At 52.9% G+C, this 17,347-nt stretch overlaps 1 protein-coding gene across 5 annotated transcripts in view; it reads left to right on the forward strand.

Moving 5' to 3' along the window:
- The window catches only part of COL23A1 (collagen type XXIII alpha 1 chain), a 352,669-nt gene that overhangs the window by 322,832 nt on the left and 12,490 nt on the right, over window positions 1-17,347 (forward strand). For 3 of the 5 annotated variants that reach the window (XM_032629193.1, XM_032629191.1, XM_032629192.1), the window contains 8 exons: window positions 5,710-5,736; window positions 7,091-7,117; window positions 10,460-10,576; window positions 11,447-11,482; window positions 11,896-11,922; window positions 13,638-13,691; window positions 14,702-14,746; window positions 16,171-16,248. In XM_032629193.1, the coding sequence (XP_032485084.1) occupies window positions 5,710-5,736; window positions 7,091-7,117; window positions 10,460-10,576; window positions 11,447-11,482; window positions 11,896-11,922; window positions 13,638-13,691; window positions 14,702-14,746; window positions 16,171-16,248 (411 nt within the window). The remainder of the gene's footprint in view (window positions 1-5,709; window positions 5,737-7,090; window positions 7,118-10,459; window positions 10,577-11,446; window positions 11,483-11,895; window positions 11,923-13,637; window positions 13,692-14,701; window positions 14,747-16,170; window positions 16,249-17,347) is intronic. The other 2 variants (XM_032629194.1, XM_032629195.1) reach the window with 2 other exon arrangements.

The following is a 17,347-nucleotide window of genomic DNA, read 5'->3' on the forward strand; positions in this document are numbered from 1 at the left end:
TGGTCTCTAAACATTTGCACATGGGCATTCTGTGTTTGCCAAGGGAATCTTCTTGGCATCATATCTAGCCACATACAGCTCCAATCTTGGGTTCCCAGGGAATTCGAGGTGACTTTCCTTCAGCCCTGCGATGGGCGTTTCCAAGATTGCTGCTCTTAATGCCCCTTCTTGCCATTATTCAGAAACTACAGACTTTATTCATGTTTTTAAAACTCCACGAGTTTTAAAAACTCATGTTTTTAAAACTGGGGCAAGGGCTCTGTGATCCCAAATACAGGCAGGGCCCTGGGTGGGAAACTTGGTTTTCTGCCACTTACAGGGCTTCTCACAAACGAGAAAGCTGGGGACCAAGGCTGCACCATCAATGCGCCATCGAGGACAGTCTTGGAGTTGGCAGAGGGGAGCATCCTGCCTGGAAGGCAGGATTCACTCTCAGGAAGGGGCAGCTGAGGTCTAATGCTCTCAGAGACAGCTGGTGGCACTGATTTTTTCCCCTCTGGGGTCAAAGCCAAGGCAACATCCTCGGGCTCCCTTCTGCAGTGGACACTTCTAGAAAAGCAGGGCACCATGGCGCTGCATGCTTCACGTCAGCTGGTACTGGCCCTGGCAGAGGGTCAAAGTGAAAGAGGGTCCAGGGAGCCCTTACCCAGGGAGGGTCTGCTCAGTGAGGGAGACAGATGTACCAGGAATCCTGGAAAGAAGGCAAAGCCTATGAACCTTCTCCCTAGGTTCCCTGGACAGCCATCTGTCACCCCCACTACCCTGTGCTGCAGAAGAGGGAGCACTCCATAGAGAGTGGAACCTATTTCAAGCCCTTGGACAATCCCACTGACTCAGCTTCTTCATCTGCAGGAGGGGGCATGGCACCTGTCTCCCAGGGCTGTGGCAAGGGCAAACCCTGTGAGGGATGCAGAGTCAAGTCCAAAGCAAACCCTGCTCTGTGTCCTGGCCTTTATCAGGGACACCTTGGACTCATCACGCTATCCAGTTCCGAGGCCTGCTGATGTCGCAGCTGTTGCTGGTGACTTAGCAGTGAGGCCTGCTGTGTTCTCCCTCCTGACATACGAAGAAAAGAGCTTTATTTAGTTCTAAGCTGCACCTTAGTCTCCTTTTTTGTTTGTTTTGTTTTGTTTTTTTTCTTGTGATGAGGACTTTTAAGATCTACTCTCTTAGCAACTTTCGAGTATACAGTACAGTAGTGTAAACTAGAGTCCTCATTGCTGTACATTACATCCCTAGAACTCTTGTAACTAGAATGTTGTACCTTTTGACCCCTTCATCCATTTCACCCACACCCACACCCACACCCACGCCCCCTTCCTTCTGGCAACCTCCAATCTGTTCTCTGTATCTAGGAGCGTGGGTTTTCTTGCTGTTGTTTTGTTTTAGATGCCACATATAAGTGAGATCATGTGGTATTTGTCTTTCTCTGCCTGACTTTTTTACTTAGCATAATGCACCTCAAGTTCCATCCATGTTGTTGCAAAAGGCAAGGTTTCGTTCTTTTTTATGGCTGAATAGTATTCCAGTGTGTGTGTGTGTGTGTGTGTGTGTGTGTGTGTGTGTGTGTGTGTGTGTGTGTGTACCACATCTTCTTTACCCATTCATCCATCCATGGACACTTAGGTTGTTTCTATGTCTTGGCTATTGTAAATAATGCTATAGTGGGGGTACAGGTACCTTTTCAAATTACTGTTTTCATTTTCTTTGAATAAATACCCTGAAGTGGAATCGCTAGATCATAAGGTGGCTTTATTTTTTATTATTTGAGGAACCTCCATACTGTTTTCCATAGTGGCTGCACAATTTACATTCCCACCAGTAGCACACAGGGCTTCCTTTTTCTCCACATCCTCACCAACACTTGTTACTTCTTGAAAAGGAAGGAGCTTTACTTAGTTCTAAACTGCATCTTAGTCTCTTTTTAATTTCCTTCTGCATTATGGCTTTTTTTAATCCATGCAGAATAGAGAGCGGCAAAGTTTGCACTGTGTTTGGGCTCAGGTCAGCAGGATGGACAGACACATGCAGGGCCTGGGCACAGAGTCTGCAGTGGCAACCACACTGGACAAGGTGACTGGGGGCCCGTGGGCAGGCGAGATCCAGTGGGCAATGGGACAGAGCAGGGAAAGTTTGAACAGAAGCATGCAAGGGCAGACAAGAGGGGAAAGTGGCCAGAGGCCAGGCAAGACCACTGCCGTGGCTTGAGTGTAGTGTGGACACAGAACTGAAGTGCCTGCCATGTCGGCTCCAGCCCCCACTTCTTCTGGCTGCATGGCCTGGGGCAAGGCCTTCCCCTTACTGGGCCTCAGTTTCCTCCTCTGTAAGATGGGTATGATAACACCTTCCTTACACAGGGCTTCTGTTGTGATTCAGGCAGAGTGTGGAGGCCACCAATAGCCCCCAGAAGAGACCCAGGATGGGACTGGGCCCTCTGTGTTATGGCAGCTGAGAGGGCTAGGGTGAGGGGTCCCCCATAGAGATGCCCAGAGGGACATGGCCCTGAGGAGGCCTAGCAGGGCCTGAGCGGGTGGGGGGCGGGGGTAGATGAGGGGCAGGACCTACTTTTAGAGGACTGCTAAAGGGAAAAGGCTTTTCATACAGATCCAGGTCAGGACAACCAGGAGCTGGCCCAAGGAGACAGGCCGGCTAGGACAGCTTCTGATGAGCTGCAGATGGCGGGGACCGAAACTGCACCTGGCCAGGAGCCCCCAGAGCCTGGGCCCCCAAGACCTTGGAATAGCCCCACTCCCCCTCTCCTGGGACCCTAGCTGCCCCCAGGCCATCACCCTGACATCCAGACCCTCAACTGAATGTGAAAGGAATGGCCAGAAGCCAATTTTCAGAATTGCCCTGGTTTCCTGCCTGGAGTGAGGCCCTTGAGTGAGGGCACCAAGGAGCAGTCGCTCTCACAGCATCTGGGGAATCTGCAGATGGCTGTCGGCCAGGGCAGTCTGGAGACCCAGCCAGGAAAACTGGCTGTTTACCACTGGACCCAGCAGGCAGGTGGACCCAGTCCATGGCACCCCCATTAGATCCCTCTACACCTCCACAAGGGTATAGAGGAATCCAGTGAGGCTTTGTCAGGTGGGTAGACAGTGGGAGCTTTTGGGCAGTGGTCACCAGCCGTCTGAAGATACCACAAAGCCCCCAGACCACTGAGAGGCCCCAGCTCTCTAGACCCACCTTTGTATTATTTGACTTTTTCCTTCAAAGACCACAGCAGTGCAGGGAGCTGAAAGAGCTTTCAAGACTCTTCCTGTTATGTCTTAGTTCAGGCTACTCTAAGAAAGTACCATAGACTGCATGGCTTATAAACCACAGAAATCTATCTCTTCAGTTCTGGAGGCTGGGAAGTCTGAGATCAGAGTGCCAGCACAGTCGGGTTCTGGTGAGGGCCCTCTTCTGGGTTGCAGACTTTCAACTTCTCACTGTGTTCTCACATGGTGGGGAGAGAGGACCAGAGAGCTCTCTGGGGTCCTTTTTATAAGGGCACTAATCTCATTCATGAAGGCTCCACCTTCATGACCTAATCACTTCCCAAAAGCCCCACCTCCACATACTATCACATTGGGGATTAGGTTTCAACATATGAATTTGGGGGGGACACATTCGGTCCCTAGCAAGTTACAAGTGACAGAAACTCAAACTGGCTTAAGGAAAGAAATGTATTCGCTGACAAACAGAAAGAAGTATGCAGAGGTAGTTTCAGCTTCAGGCCCTTTGCGTGCCTTCCTCTCTGTCTCTCAGCTCTGCCTTCCTCTCTGTCTCTCAGCTCTGCCTTCCTCTCTGTTGGCTCTTTCTCAAGCCATGTGGTGCCCCCAGGAGCTCCAGGCTTAGCCCCGTCAGTAGAAAAGAATCCTCTCTCTTCTAAAGCTCCACCATTCAAAGTCCCAGGCATGACACTCATACCTGAACTACTCACCCTGGCCGAGGGAATATGGTCACATGTCCAAACCCTATGGGGTGGATGGGGGTGGCTTTGGAGAAGAAACGGGCTCTGTTATCAGAGGAGGGGATTCTGGACAACAAACAGCACAGAGATGCCCCCACCCTGAGTCCACGTGAAATGTACCCAAGACCATGGGTCGGGGCAGGCTTTGGTCTCTTGTCACTCAATTGTGCCTCTGGGTCGTAAAACACAGAAGAAATGCCTTTCCTGTGTGTAACCTCTGTGCTCTCTCACTCTCTCTCTCACTCTCTCTCTCTCTCTCTCTCTCTCTCTCTCTCTCTCTCTCTCTCGTTTTCCAGGGACCACTGGGTCTGGATGGCAAGCCCGTAAGTGATAACAGGGCAGTTGTAGGTGGTCCTGGGATGGGGCTGCCCCTGGGGTTGGGAGTTACCGTGGATGCCAGAGAGAAGGGCCACTAAGAACCTGGTTTAGCATGGAGAGAAGCTATTTGACCATCAGACTTGAGTTTAAATCCAGGTCCACCACCTGCTGACTGTGCAACCTTGAGGAGGCCTCTTCACCTCCCCAGCCTGAGGCTTCTGTTTGTCAAACAGGCATATTAACTCTTCCCACAGGGATGCTGGGGATGCAAAGAACTGTGAACAGCACTGTCCCTGGTGCCCAGTCAGCCCTCAAAACACAGAAGGCCCTCCCAGCAGACCCCACATGAGGCACAAAGCATCCCCTCATACAGTCTCAAGACTTAGATGGTGGACATCAGGCTGAAGAGTTCTCAACACCTGGACCAGAAGCATATGGTCCACTGGCATCTTTAGCAGAATGAATAAGATGCACACAGAGACAGCATAATAAAATGAATAATTGGATATGGATGGAAGGAAGGAAGGACAGATGGATGAATAGATTGATGAACAGATGGACAGATGGATGGATGAATGGATGGGTGGATGGAAGAAGAGTCAAATGAGGTAACGAATTGTACACACAGTTGGATGCATGGAAGAGTAGATGAGTTAGTGGATGGATAAATGCATGATGGTTGAGCAGACAAGTGAGTGAAAAAAATGAATGAATTAACAAATGATTGAAGGGCTGACTGATGATGAGTGCATCATTAAAGGGGAAGAAAGAACCCACTACCTAGATGGATGAGTGAATGAGCGAATCCATCACTACCTGAAGGGGACATGGATGTTTTGGGAAGGAGGCCAGTGATCGAGGTCCCTGACCAAGAGTGTGAACCCCAAGCTGGCCCACTGCAGCCTGGCCCCCACCCCGGGGTCTCTGAGCTCCACAGTTGGTGCCTTGTGTGTGACCTGACCAGCTTCCCTAGAAGTCCTGGTAACTTGGCAAAACTGAAAGAGACACATTTCCCTGCAGCCAGAGAGTGATGGCAGCCATCATGGCCTGCAGGGAGCCACCTTCACATCCACACACCCCCAGACTGTGAAGACAGTGACCTCCTCACTGGTACCTGGGCACAACGGGTGCTGAGCAGGGAGGGCTCTGTTCTCTGGGGGAAATGACTAGCACATGTGCCCCTGTCCAGAGAGGATGCCAGTGACCACCCAGTCTCCTGTCCTCCTTGTGGTGAGCACTGAGGTTCAGAGCTTCCTTGGGGCCAGCACAGGCAGCCCTCATAAAGGCTGATAGGCGTGTATGTTTTTTCACTCAGCTGCCCACAGCTCTGCTCAGCCTCACAGGCCCTTCTGCCCTCAAAGCCTCAGGGAAGATAGAAGGGGGCTAGCCTAGTGCTCTTCACTCACTCCTGTTCTTTCTCTATCTTCCTTCTCCAGGGACTTCCAGGCCCCAAAGGAGAAAAGGTAAGTGATGCTGGAAGCTGTCCAGATGCAGTAGGCTGATAAAGGAGGCCAGAAATCTGCCTTCAAACCCCAGCTCCAGAGTGTGACCTTGGGCAAGTTACATCCCCTCCTGGAGCCTTACTTTCCTCATCTGTGAAGTGGGGCTAGTGGTGCCTACCTCCTAAAATGGTTACAAGGCTTACATTTGACAATTTAAAGTACCTGGAGGGTTGAATCCGAGTTCTCCTGGCACCAGAGTGTAACAAAACTCAAAGCACAGTCTACCCAGAATGACGAGTTTCCAAAATAATCAATCCTGAAAAGGGGAAGGTGCCAGAAGAGTCTGTGGAATTGAACACTGACTGTTGATGGCATTCTTTGTGGGGAGGACACCCCCCCAGGAAAACAAATGGCAGAGAGCTAACCCTTTGCAGCCCTTTGTGAGAAGTTCTTCCCTGACATTTGGCACTAAATGTCACAGTCAGACTCCTGGAGGGCTGGGAACTCCAAGTGACTTGGAGGGGAGCAGGAGAGAGGGGAGACCTGTGTGTTCCACAGTGGAGTCAGGGGCCATAACAGACCTGGGTGTGGTAGAACCGACAGGGCACTTCTAAGGCAGGGCAGGGCAGGGCTGGGCTGGGCTGCGCCACTGCTATGTGGCCCACATAGGTCAGGGCAGCCAGTGTTCCGGTCCACCCTCAGGGCTGAGCAAGGCACAGGATCTGGTGTTCAGAGCCTCAGGTTTGCATTACAGCTCCACCACCAACTGTGTGGCCTTTGGCAAGTTACCCAGCTTTCTGGGCCTCAGTTTCTCCATCTGTAAATTAAAACCAACGTCTCATGGGGAAGACTGCGTGAGGTAACCGTCTGAATGTTCTTTGTAGATGATGAGACACTCGTGCAGTTGGCAGGTACAGTGATTGCCTTCTTGCCAATTCTGGCTGATGCCACCGAGTCATAGAAATGATTAAGGTAGGGGCTTTGAAAACAGAGAGAAATTGAAGTCTTGGCATCTACTGCTACATAGCATACTGCCCCAAAACTTGGTGACTTAAAACAGTAAATCAATTATCATCCCTCATTATTCCCAGGTTCGGGGGTTCCACTCTGCTGTGTCTGGGGGCTGCCAATAGATAACAGACCACCTGGCTCCAAGCCCTGGATCTACTAGCTGTGTGACCTTGAGGAAGTTACTTAGCCTCTCTGTGCCTCAGTTTCCTCATTGGAAGTGGAGATGACATAGAGCCTTTATGTTTTTTTTCTTAGAATGAAGTGAGACTGTGTATATGAAGCACTGAGCACAGAGTAAATGCTCCACACATGTGAAGTAGTAATAAAAGTAGTGGTGATGTATCACCCTGTTTTTTGTTCCTAGGGTGCACCAGGAGACTTTGGCCCCCGGGTAAGAACTGAGCAAGACCCTCCCCTGATCCCACATGGTTTGTTTCATATCATAATAAGGTATACCTAGCGTTTCTTCTGGATCCCTATGCTTATCACAGAAAAAAATGAGCAAGCAGCCCCTCCCCACCCGTGGTCTATCTCGCTGCCTGTTTTCACTTCAACATCCGCTGGGTGGAAGCCCCAAGCACCTTGATTTGGCCGAGGCTGCCATCCCCTGCACAGACAGGGACTCTCTGGCAGACATCCAGTCACCCTTATCACCGTAGATGGGCAGACAGTGGGGCTGGCACTGGGCCCAGACTGGAGACTGATCTTCCTGAGGGCAGCTGGCACCCAGGAAGAGGGAAGACTGTGGATGTAGCCAGCAGCCCTGAGCCCAGAGTTCAGCTCTGCCACTTACCAGCTGAGTGACCTGGAGTGAGTCACCTTCCCCTCTGAGACTCAGTTTCTCCAACTGTGAATGGGGATGACATCCTTGACCCCAAGCCACTGAGGTGAAGATTCATGGCAATCAGGAAAGTGGGCACCCGGCACCCCAAGTGGGAACAGTAGATCAGAGTCTCTGTCCAGCCCACTTCTAGCCCTTCATGCCCCCTGAGTCCAGGCACCCAGAAGTGCCTTGTTCTGAACCAGGGTTCTCCTCAACGGAGGCTGAAGCAGAGTGGAGACCTCTGCTGGTTGGGCCCCACAAAGCAAGTCTTGGCAATTTGGTGGGGAGCTTAGCTGGGGATGCCCACTCGTGGATCTCTGTGCAGCTCAGGCTTTCCCCAGGCTGGTGGGGGCATTTCTAAAGGGGCTTCCCAAGAGCAGCATTCTAAGCAGCACGAGACCAGTTAAGAGCTACCTCCAGAACGGACACAGTAGCACGTCCACTGCATTCTATTGGTCACAGCAGTCACAGGGCCCGCCCAAGTCAAGAGGGTGGAGAAATGGACTCCAGCTCTTGGGGGAGTGCAAGGTCCCATTGAAGAGGAGCCCGTGGGATGGGAGCAAGGATAGCACCCATGTTTGGAGAATGTGTTCCGCCACTTCCAATGACCAGGCTTCCTCTCTCCAGGTGGGGTTAAGTGGTTTTGCCTCCAGAAATAGCCTGGTCGTTTCTAAATCACCCTCCTGCCTTTCTCATCACACACCTCTTTGCCATCTAGATGGTTTTCCCGAGGCTCAGTCCGGGATTTATAAGTAGAGACCATCACGTGTACAATCGCCGAATCCTCAAGGTAGACTGGCGGAGTCTGGGCTGCTGGTGTGTACACTCCCCTCGACTCACCCCACATTCCTGGGGGAGACCTCAGCCATCCGATCCTGGTGGGAGGAGGAGGAGGAGGCTGACCAGCCTCATTCCAAGTAACTCAGGAGAAGACCCTAAACCTCCTCTAGAACCTGCTCAAGTGTCTACACCCATTTTCTGCCTTGGTAAGGAGCTTCCAGGCCAGTGGTTCCCACCCTGAGCCCTTGAGCTATTAAAGGAGCAGCAGTGGGTGGGGTATCTTCAACTGATTCCTAACACAGTGTAAAATGAGACAGGAATGACCTACCACTATTGCCACTCTGGTTGGGTGACCTTACCAGACTCAGTTGTCTTTTGGCTGGAATTCTATCTTCTTGGTCAGGACCCTGGCTGAGTCAGACTGATCAGAAGATCTGCATGGTGGACATTGCGAGCTTCAGTTAATTTTTTAATTAGGAAAACAAGTGAGCTATGTCTTAAGTGCAGTGGTCTAGAGAACCAAGTTCTCTCATATCGTGGGGTCACAGATGAAAAATACTGTCTAAAAGAGACTCTTGCCTCAGTGGTCAGAGGAGACAGTTCCTTTCCTAGCTCTGTAACCTTGGGTAAACGATTACATTCTCTGACTACTGGCTACTCCATCTGTAAAATGGGACAATAGCAGTGCCCTGGCCAGGTGGTCGCAGGGTTAGGTGAGATAACCTCCAGGTAGGCCTCACTCCTCAGCGCTTGGGCACACAGCAGGGGCCCAATCCACAAAAGGCTTCTTCCTTTCTTGGTGACAGGAAGGTTAGGAACTGCTGGCACTGAGCCAGATGTGCCACATTACTGTGCCCTGAGCCAGTGCTGGGCGGGCACCACTGAGGCAGCAGGAAGTGCTGGGGGCACTGTGGTCTCTCCTCCTCTCCTCCTTGCAGGTGGGGCCACAAGGTGAGGGCTCTGGCTGCCTGAGGTCTGACCCATTACTAACACTGCCAAGAGTGAGGGATTTGGTGCTGCATGAGAGAGATGGTGTGGTCCTTTGTCGCTCTTTTTTTTTTTTTTTTTTGAGATAATTAAAAATTCACAGGCAGTTGTAATAAATAATACCCCGTGTACCCATCATCCAGTTTCCCCCAATGGTGACATCTTGCATTGCTGTAGTACAACCTCACAACCAGGAAATTGACACTGATACAATCTGCCAACCTTATTCCATTTTCACCCATTTTACTTATTTGTGCGTCTACTTATTTCCGTGCAATTTTATCACCCTTGAGATTTGTGCAACCACCACCCAAAGATCCCTCCTGCTATCTTTTTATAGCTGTAGTTACCTCCCTCCCTGCCCCCATGCCTAACCCCTGGCAACCACTAATCTGTGCTCCATCTCTATAAATTTGCATTCCAAGAATCTCATGTAGATGCAGTCATCTAGTAGCCAACTTCTGAGATTGGCTTTTTTCACTCAGCATAAATCTTTTGAGATGCATCCAAGTTGCTACATGTGTCAGTACTTTGTTCCTTTCTATTTATTGCTGAGCAGTATTCCATGACATGGATGTACCCCAGTTGTTTAATCATTCACCATTGAAGGACATTTGGATTGTTTCCTGTTTGGAGCTATTATGAATAAAGCTGCTGTGTATATTCATGTATGGGCTTTTGTGTGAACATGTTTCTGTTTATCTGGGACAAATGCCCAAGAGTGTGCCTCTATCACTTAATAAAGCAGGAGCTGACCGACCAGGAAGGTCTTTCAGGAGGCTTACAGTCCCCATTCCAGAAGGAAGGGCGCTGGTTGGGCACTTGTGCTTTGTCCCACACCTAGTGTGTCTCATCTCTCACCTAAACACCGTAGCTGGGCTTCAGGCACTGAGAGCTGGAGACATGGAGCATGCCGTGGAGTGTACAAGATCCTCTTGGCCTCTTATGCAGAGGTATAGGGACCTGTCCCTTTGTGTGGCCACCAAGAAGTTGCAAGAGGCCCAATAACAAAGCCCTTTCCTCTGAGCCTGCCGAGGGCTGGGAAGGTGAAGGCATCTGGCCGCCCATCTAGGGAGGCCTCTCTCTGAGGCCAGAACCCCTTCCCCTCAGCCTCAGAGTCATGCTGGGCCCCATCTCTTTCAGGGAGATCAAGGGCAAGATGGAGCTGCTGGGCCTCCAGGGCCCCCAGGACCCCCTGGGGCCCGGGGCCCTCCTGGCGACACTGGGAAAGATGGCCCCAGGGGAGCACCAGGCCCAGTGGTAAGAGAGAGCATGGAGCTGGACCACCCAGGACGAGGTTCTGTACTTACCAAAACTCCAAACCCTGATCCTAGAATCAATGCCAACCCTAGCCCTATCCCAAACACCCACCCAGACTCTTACTCCAGTCACACCTTAAATCTGACACTAACCAGGTCCTTAACCCCAATTTAGACCTTGACCCCAAACTCACTCCCAAATCCAGATCCACACCCCCAATTCAGATTGTTATCCAGACCCTAACTCTCACCCCTACAGACTCTGACCCAGCTCTTATCCCCACACTCTAACCCCACATAGATTCATAGACCCTGACCCTAACCTTGGTTATAGTCTCAGTCCCAATCTACACCCGGAGACCCATATGAGGCTGCTGTCTCTGCAGATCTCTACCAACCTCTTCTCCCTCTCTCTCTCTCTCCCTCTCAGTCTCTCTTTCTTTTTATCTCTCTGTTTTTTCTTTACCTCTCTCTCTCTTTCTCCTACTAACTAAGCCTCAGTTGTCCTCCCATAGTCCTAACCCCAATACCGGAGGCCAAATCTCATTGTACTGCCTCTTTCCTTCACCCAGGGGCTCCAACCTGTACTTTCCCTCCAATGCAGAGCTGGCACCTCCACCAAACTGCCACCAGGGTCCCCTGTCAGGGAAGCTACTCAATTGGCTCACCAATTCCTTGTCATGTTGGGCATATAATTCCTTGAGTCTCAACTTTCTTGTCTGTGGGGTGGGGACAGTGATGCTCACTTTTCAGAAGTTTGGTGAGGACAAAATGTACTTGCAGCCCCAGCCCAGGGTCTGGTGGGAGACGGGGGCTCAGTCAACTGTGAAACCCTGCCTCCCCTCATTGCTCTCCTCTTATGCCTCCTCAGGGTGCCAAAGGAGAAGCTGGACAAGATGGCAAGACGGTCAGTATCCAGGGCATTTCAGAGGTCCGGGCTGGCAGGACTGTGGTTCCAGGCCCAGAAGCCCCTCTCCCACACACACCCACATCGGGGTTGGGTGTGTGGCTGTATGTGTGTGCACACCTGCACTCTTGCCCCCCCACCACCTGTGGGGAGCAGATGGGCCAGGACTCCAGCCCCAGCAGAATTCTCATAGACCCAGACCCCTGGGAGGGAGCCTGCAGTCCACTTGTCACTGCTTGAGATCTAAAGCAGATTTCTGTCCAAGATACAAATGGGTGGCACAGCCGGGTTCCAGAGACAGCCCTGCCTGCCCTCTGGGACTTGGTGTCACCCTTTATAAAACAAGGATGCTAAGGAAGACAGCCCGGGAGCCCTGTCTGGGATCACGTTTAACACCCCTTCTCTCATTCCAGGGCCCGAGTGGACCCCCAGGGACCAAGGTAAGTTCCTCTCACTTCTGTCTCAGGCCTGGGGTGGGGGGGCTCCCTCACCCCACCACCTTCCCCTCCCCCACCCCCACTGAAGCCAAAGTGGCAGGATTAGAAGACCAAGTTCTGTAACCTTAGGCAGGTGACTTCATCTCTCTGTGCCTCAGTTTACTCATCTGTCAAATGGGGTCATGATAAACTTTTCCTGCCTTTCCTTCACAGCAAGTTGTGAGGATCGAATAATAAAATCCATTAGCTTGTCAGCTCTCTTTTCTTCCCTCCTTGAGGAGCACCTGCCAGGGTGGGAAGGCAGGCTACGGTCCTCCCTGAAGGAGCCAGAGCCCCTGGACTGAGCAGGAGGGAAAGGTGGGAGAGGAGCCCCCTTTAGTGAGTGCCTGCTGGGAGTCAAGGGCCTTCAATGCATTCCCTCTAATCTCACAACCACCCTCTGAGGCTGGGGGAGTCAGGGCCCCTCTTACAGGAGCAGTGACTTGCCCAGGGTCACTCAGCTTGGGAGGGACCAGGTCAGGGTCGGAGTGGAGTCCAAGACCGTCAGCACCAGCACCCACATGCATCTCTCTGAGGGGATCGGGGGTCTCTGGGCTGCGCTGGATGGGGGTCATCAGGGCCACTTCTACCAGAGGAGCAGGCGCCTGGTGTCCAGGTGGCTCTGACATCTCTTGCATCCCCACTGTCTCCCCTGCAGGGTGAGCCCAGTGTTCCTGGAAAGAAGGTGGGGGTGGCTGTGGATGGCCTTCTTGGCAGGGATGTGGGAAGTGGCTGGAGAGAAGGGCAGGGGCTGGGCACGGTGGAACCCAACCTAAGTCCTGACTGTGGGTGGCGGCTCTGACCTCTGTCTCTGAAGCCAGGATCTCATTCATTCACTCATTCACTCACTCTTAGAGAAATACATCAAACACATACAGTTACTCAAACATATCAGATTTGTTCCCATGTCAAATTGGTTCTCAAAGTGTGATCCCTGGATCAGCAGTATCAGCATCACTGGGGGCTCATTAGACATGTGTGTTCGGGGCCCATCCCGGAGGCCCCGAGTCAGAGACACTGGGGGTGGGCGTGCTCTGTTCAGGCAGCCCCCTGAGTGGTGCTGACATGTGCTCAAGTTTGGGAAACACTGACCCAGATTAATCTTCCCCCATTGCTTCCCATGGCTGGGCCTCCTCCTCCTCTTCCTCCTACTGGGCTCAGCAAAGCTGCCCCCTCCTCCGGGGGACCGTCCACAGCCAACTACTGAAACACACACTCTCCCTGAGCCCCTCTCTATCCCACCATTCTCTTATATTCTCTTGTCTACTTCCCGGCATGGGGCTATGAATTTATCTGAATATTTCCTTGCCCTCAGTCTCCTCTGACTCATTGAGCAGGGACCCCATCTGCCTGGCTTGCAGAGGGTGCTCAGAGGTGTTTGCTGACGGAGGGAATGAATTCCCTCTCCTTCACCCACCCATCCATTCCTTCTGCACACACCTGCTAAGGTGTGCTCTGGGCTAGTGGGGACAGGGGACAGAGGTGGATCTGACCCCACCCCTGCCCTAGAGTTACGAAGAGGGGAGAGGGGCGCTGCCCCAACCCAGTATGACGAGTGCTGCTGCCAGAAGTGGACTGGTGTGCTGGGGAGTACAGGGGGGGGATGGCCAACTGACTGCCAGAGGACCCAGCCAGTGTGTGCAGGTTGAGGGCTGCAGCCTCCACTGTTCTCTTCTCAGGGGGATGATGGGACACCAGGCGAGCCAGGGCTCCCAGGACCCTCAGGGCCCAAGGTAGGTACATGTCCCTCCCTCAGTGGTCCCCCTGCCTCCCACCTCCCCAGTTCCCACCTGCCTGGTGAAGCCCTGCGCCGTCCTTTCACATCATGGCACATGGGTTGATGACCAGGACAGGCCAGAGGGAGGCAAGCAGTAAGGCCAGGGTCCCACTCACCAACGGGCCTGGCAAGTCACCCAAGCCATTTGCCTCCCCTCACACCCTCAAGTCTTCTGGTTCCCATCTTAGGTGGCCCCACTCTACCCAGTCCCCAAGGCAGGAACTGGGTATCTTCCTTGCTTCCCCAACCAGTTAAGACAACCACCAAATCCTGGCCAGCCTGCCTCCAAACTGGCTGAGCCCCTGAGCTGCTCCAACCATGTGCCAAGACTAAACCAGAAGGGGCCTTGGTCCTGAGTCCTCTGGGCTGCACTGAGCCCATGCCCCCCAACCCCCGGCTGGGCTCAGGCACGTTCTCAGGAATTACTCCGGAAGCCCCACAGACCCAGGCGGCCCCCAGCCTGCCCCCAGCGCTCTCTCACAGCACACGCCTCTGTTGCAGGGCAAGCCAGGGAGCGCGGGGCCTCAGGGAGAGAATGGCGTGGACAGAGCCCTGGGGCCCAAGGTGACATCACAGTCCACTGCTCTGGTTCCCAAAGGCCCATCACGGGGGAGATGGGTTTCACCTCCAATTTGCCCTTTTACGTTGGGAGTCCGGGAGGTCCCAGGCCCAGGGGTCTTGTTTGATTGGCAATCAGAAGCCCACCTGGGGGCGGGTGGCAGTGGGTCTGGGTGAGTGATGAGGCCTCCACTGTGTAGCCTTGGGCTTCTGGGCCTCAGTGGCCCATCTCTACACAACGAGGGGTCAGAGGAAGGTCTCACAGGCCCTCCCTCAGGGAGCCCCATTCCTGGGATGCCAGTCATGTCCACTCGGCCCTGTGTCCTTTGGGGAAGAGGGGACTAGAGTGGGCAGGGGAACTTTTGGCTTCAGCCCTGCACACCTGGCTGCAACCATGTGTCTCCACAGGGGGAGCCCGGCCAGCCAGGCGCCGATGGAGCCACAGGGCCGCGGGTAAGCCGTCTTCCCCCAGCCACACCAGTGGGATCCAGGGGCCTGATTCCTTCTGAAGCCCCCTGTCCCCCAGAGACCCCAGAAGAGCTGGCAGGAACTGGGAGTCTTTTTTTAATAATAATAATTCATTAGTGATTTTTTTTTTTTGCTTTTAGTCTCATAATACATGCTTTTGGTAAAATGTTCAACTATGGATGTGAAAATAAGAGTCCCGTCCTCTCCCCTCTTCTCCTCCTCCCCAGGAAAGTGTCTGCCCTCCCAGACTCTTTTCTTGGCGTATTCAAACATAGACCTCGATTTGCGACATATGGCATTACCCTCCCCCTGTGGGGCCTTGCCTTTCCCCCAGCCCCACATCACCGTTCACCCCTGTCTCTGGAGCACAGCCACCACAGCTGGTTCCAGATCTTTTGTGATGAGCCCCTATCAACACACTTTTAGAACTGCATCCCAGCCCCTGTTATTGGCCCTGTGATTCTGGGCAATCGCATCCCCATTATGCTCCCAGAGGCAGCCTTCCTCCTCCAAAACACAGGTCTAAGCCCGCAGCCTGGTCGTGCAGGTGGCCAGGGAATTGGATTAAGCATTGAGTGTGGGAATTCAGTGTACACCTTACAGTTCCGTGAAGGCCATGACCGTGGAGGCAGCTGGCAAATGATGCCCTGGCCTGGGTCTCTCCATCCTGCGCAGATGGCCTCAGGCCTGACCAAAGTGCTCACAGACCCCACTGCTCTTCTAGCAGAGAAGAGTCCAGTGGGGAGGTGAGGTTCAGATGAAAGGTGAGGTTCCAGCAGCAGTGCACATGCCTGTGAGGATGCGTGCCTGTGTGGACACATGCATGTGCAACACATACATGTGGACATGTGTGTAGGGGGGTGTGTGCTCAGAACCAGGAGCGAATGGGAGTGTCAGTGCCTGGTGTGTGCGGTCTCCACCTGAGGTTAAGAAACTGAGGTACAAGGGCAGCATCCAGCCGGCATGTCTTTAATTGGCCCGCGCAGTGTTTTGGAGGGTTTGGGTGTTTTTGTTTGTTTGCCAACATTTAAAAATCTGAAGCACTTCACATCAAAATCAGACTCTCCATTTTCTCTCAAGAACGCAGGGATGGGCCTCAGTGGGCTTCAGTTCCCACGTGAAGGCAAATCACAGCCACCCCCAGGCTAGGCGGAGGTGTGTTCCTCAGTTGGCCCCAGGCATCCCCCTTCCCTTGTGTCACCCCCTGCCTGGCCCCTGGATTGCTCAGTCAGGGTGCCAGTGCCCGAGAGAATGCAAGAAGACACCATGCTGGGGCCGCCCAGGGTACAGCTGAGAGCTGACCCACAGCTCACTGGCCTGTGTGCAGCCCTGGTTACTAGGTTCTCTGGGTAAGACAGAAATGACTACCATGCTTTTCCCTGAAATTCTTCCTCTTCTTTCTGCCTCAGGGTCCCCCAGGGCTCAAGGGTGAGCAAGGAGACACGGTGGTAATTGACTACGATGGCAGGATCTTGGATGCCCTTATGGTAGTGTTCCTGGTAGACCCTGATACACCCTTGCTGTTCGTTTCCTGAGGGAATATTCATTTACTTTGTGTATAAGTCCTGCACCTCTTTACACAAGGGACCAGTGGCAGCTTAACGAAAGGCTCCACATTCACCAGGTGCCTGATATGGAAGTCAACGCTGTGTGGAGACCCACACGACGCTGAGAGAGCTACTGTAAATGGGGCCCATGTGGCCCTGAGCTCCTCAGAGGCCAAGGCAAAAAGGGAAGCTCACCCTTCAGAAGCAGGAGGCAGGGCCTCCCGGGGCCTTCCTAGGGAACACAGGCTGGAGGGGGCTGGGTCTTCTAATGACCTCTGGGGGAGAAGAGTGTGGCAAGGCCTGTACTGGGAGGCTCAGGAGATGTATGGCCTCTGAGCCCTGCCCCAGTGCCGGGCAAACTTGGGACCCATCACTGGTAGAGTGAGGGGTTGGGTGCCAGCTGCTCACAGGTACCAGGGAGGGGAGCTGGGGTGGGGAAAGGTGGTCCTCAGAGACAAGACTGGGTGTCAGCACCTAATCCCACCTGAGCTTCAATTTCAGTTATCTCCTACAGGCCTCAGGGAAGCACAAGCTGATGGTAATGTGCCCACCCCAGGCCTGCATGGCGTGGTGTGGTGTGACGTGGCCCAAGGGCGTGCATGTGCATGAGCCACATGGAGAAGCCCTATGAGCTCAGTGAGGCGGGAAGTGGATTTTGGATGCCAGCCGGGGACAATGACTGGATTCAATGGGCAGTGGGCAGACACAGATGGGTGAAGGGAATGGTACGAAAGGTGGGGATAGCTAGAGGCAGGGAGGCCACCAGGGAGGCATGTGCTGGGCCTGAACCTGGAGAAGGGTGGGTGGAATGGAGGAAGGTTGTAAGACCAGGGGCATCTCAATGGAGGAGCCAACAAGAAGGCACAGGTTGCAAGATATTGGAAGTGTTCATCAACAGATGAATGGATAAAGAAGATGTGTGTGTGTATATATACACACACATACAATGGAATTCTACTCAGATATTTTTAAAAAATGAAATTTTGCCATTTGCAACAACATGGATGGACTTGGAGGGTATTATGCTAAGTGAAATAAG

This window comes from Phocoena sinus, chromosome 3 (genome assembly GCF_008692025.1).
Source record: "Phocoena sinus isolate mPhoSin1 chromosome 3, mPhoSin1.pri, whole genome shotgun sequence".
In the NCBI taxonomy this organism is placed as follows: Eukaryota; Metazoa; Chordata; class Mammalia; order Artiodactyla; family Phocoenidae; genus Phocoena; species Phocoena sinus.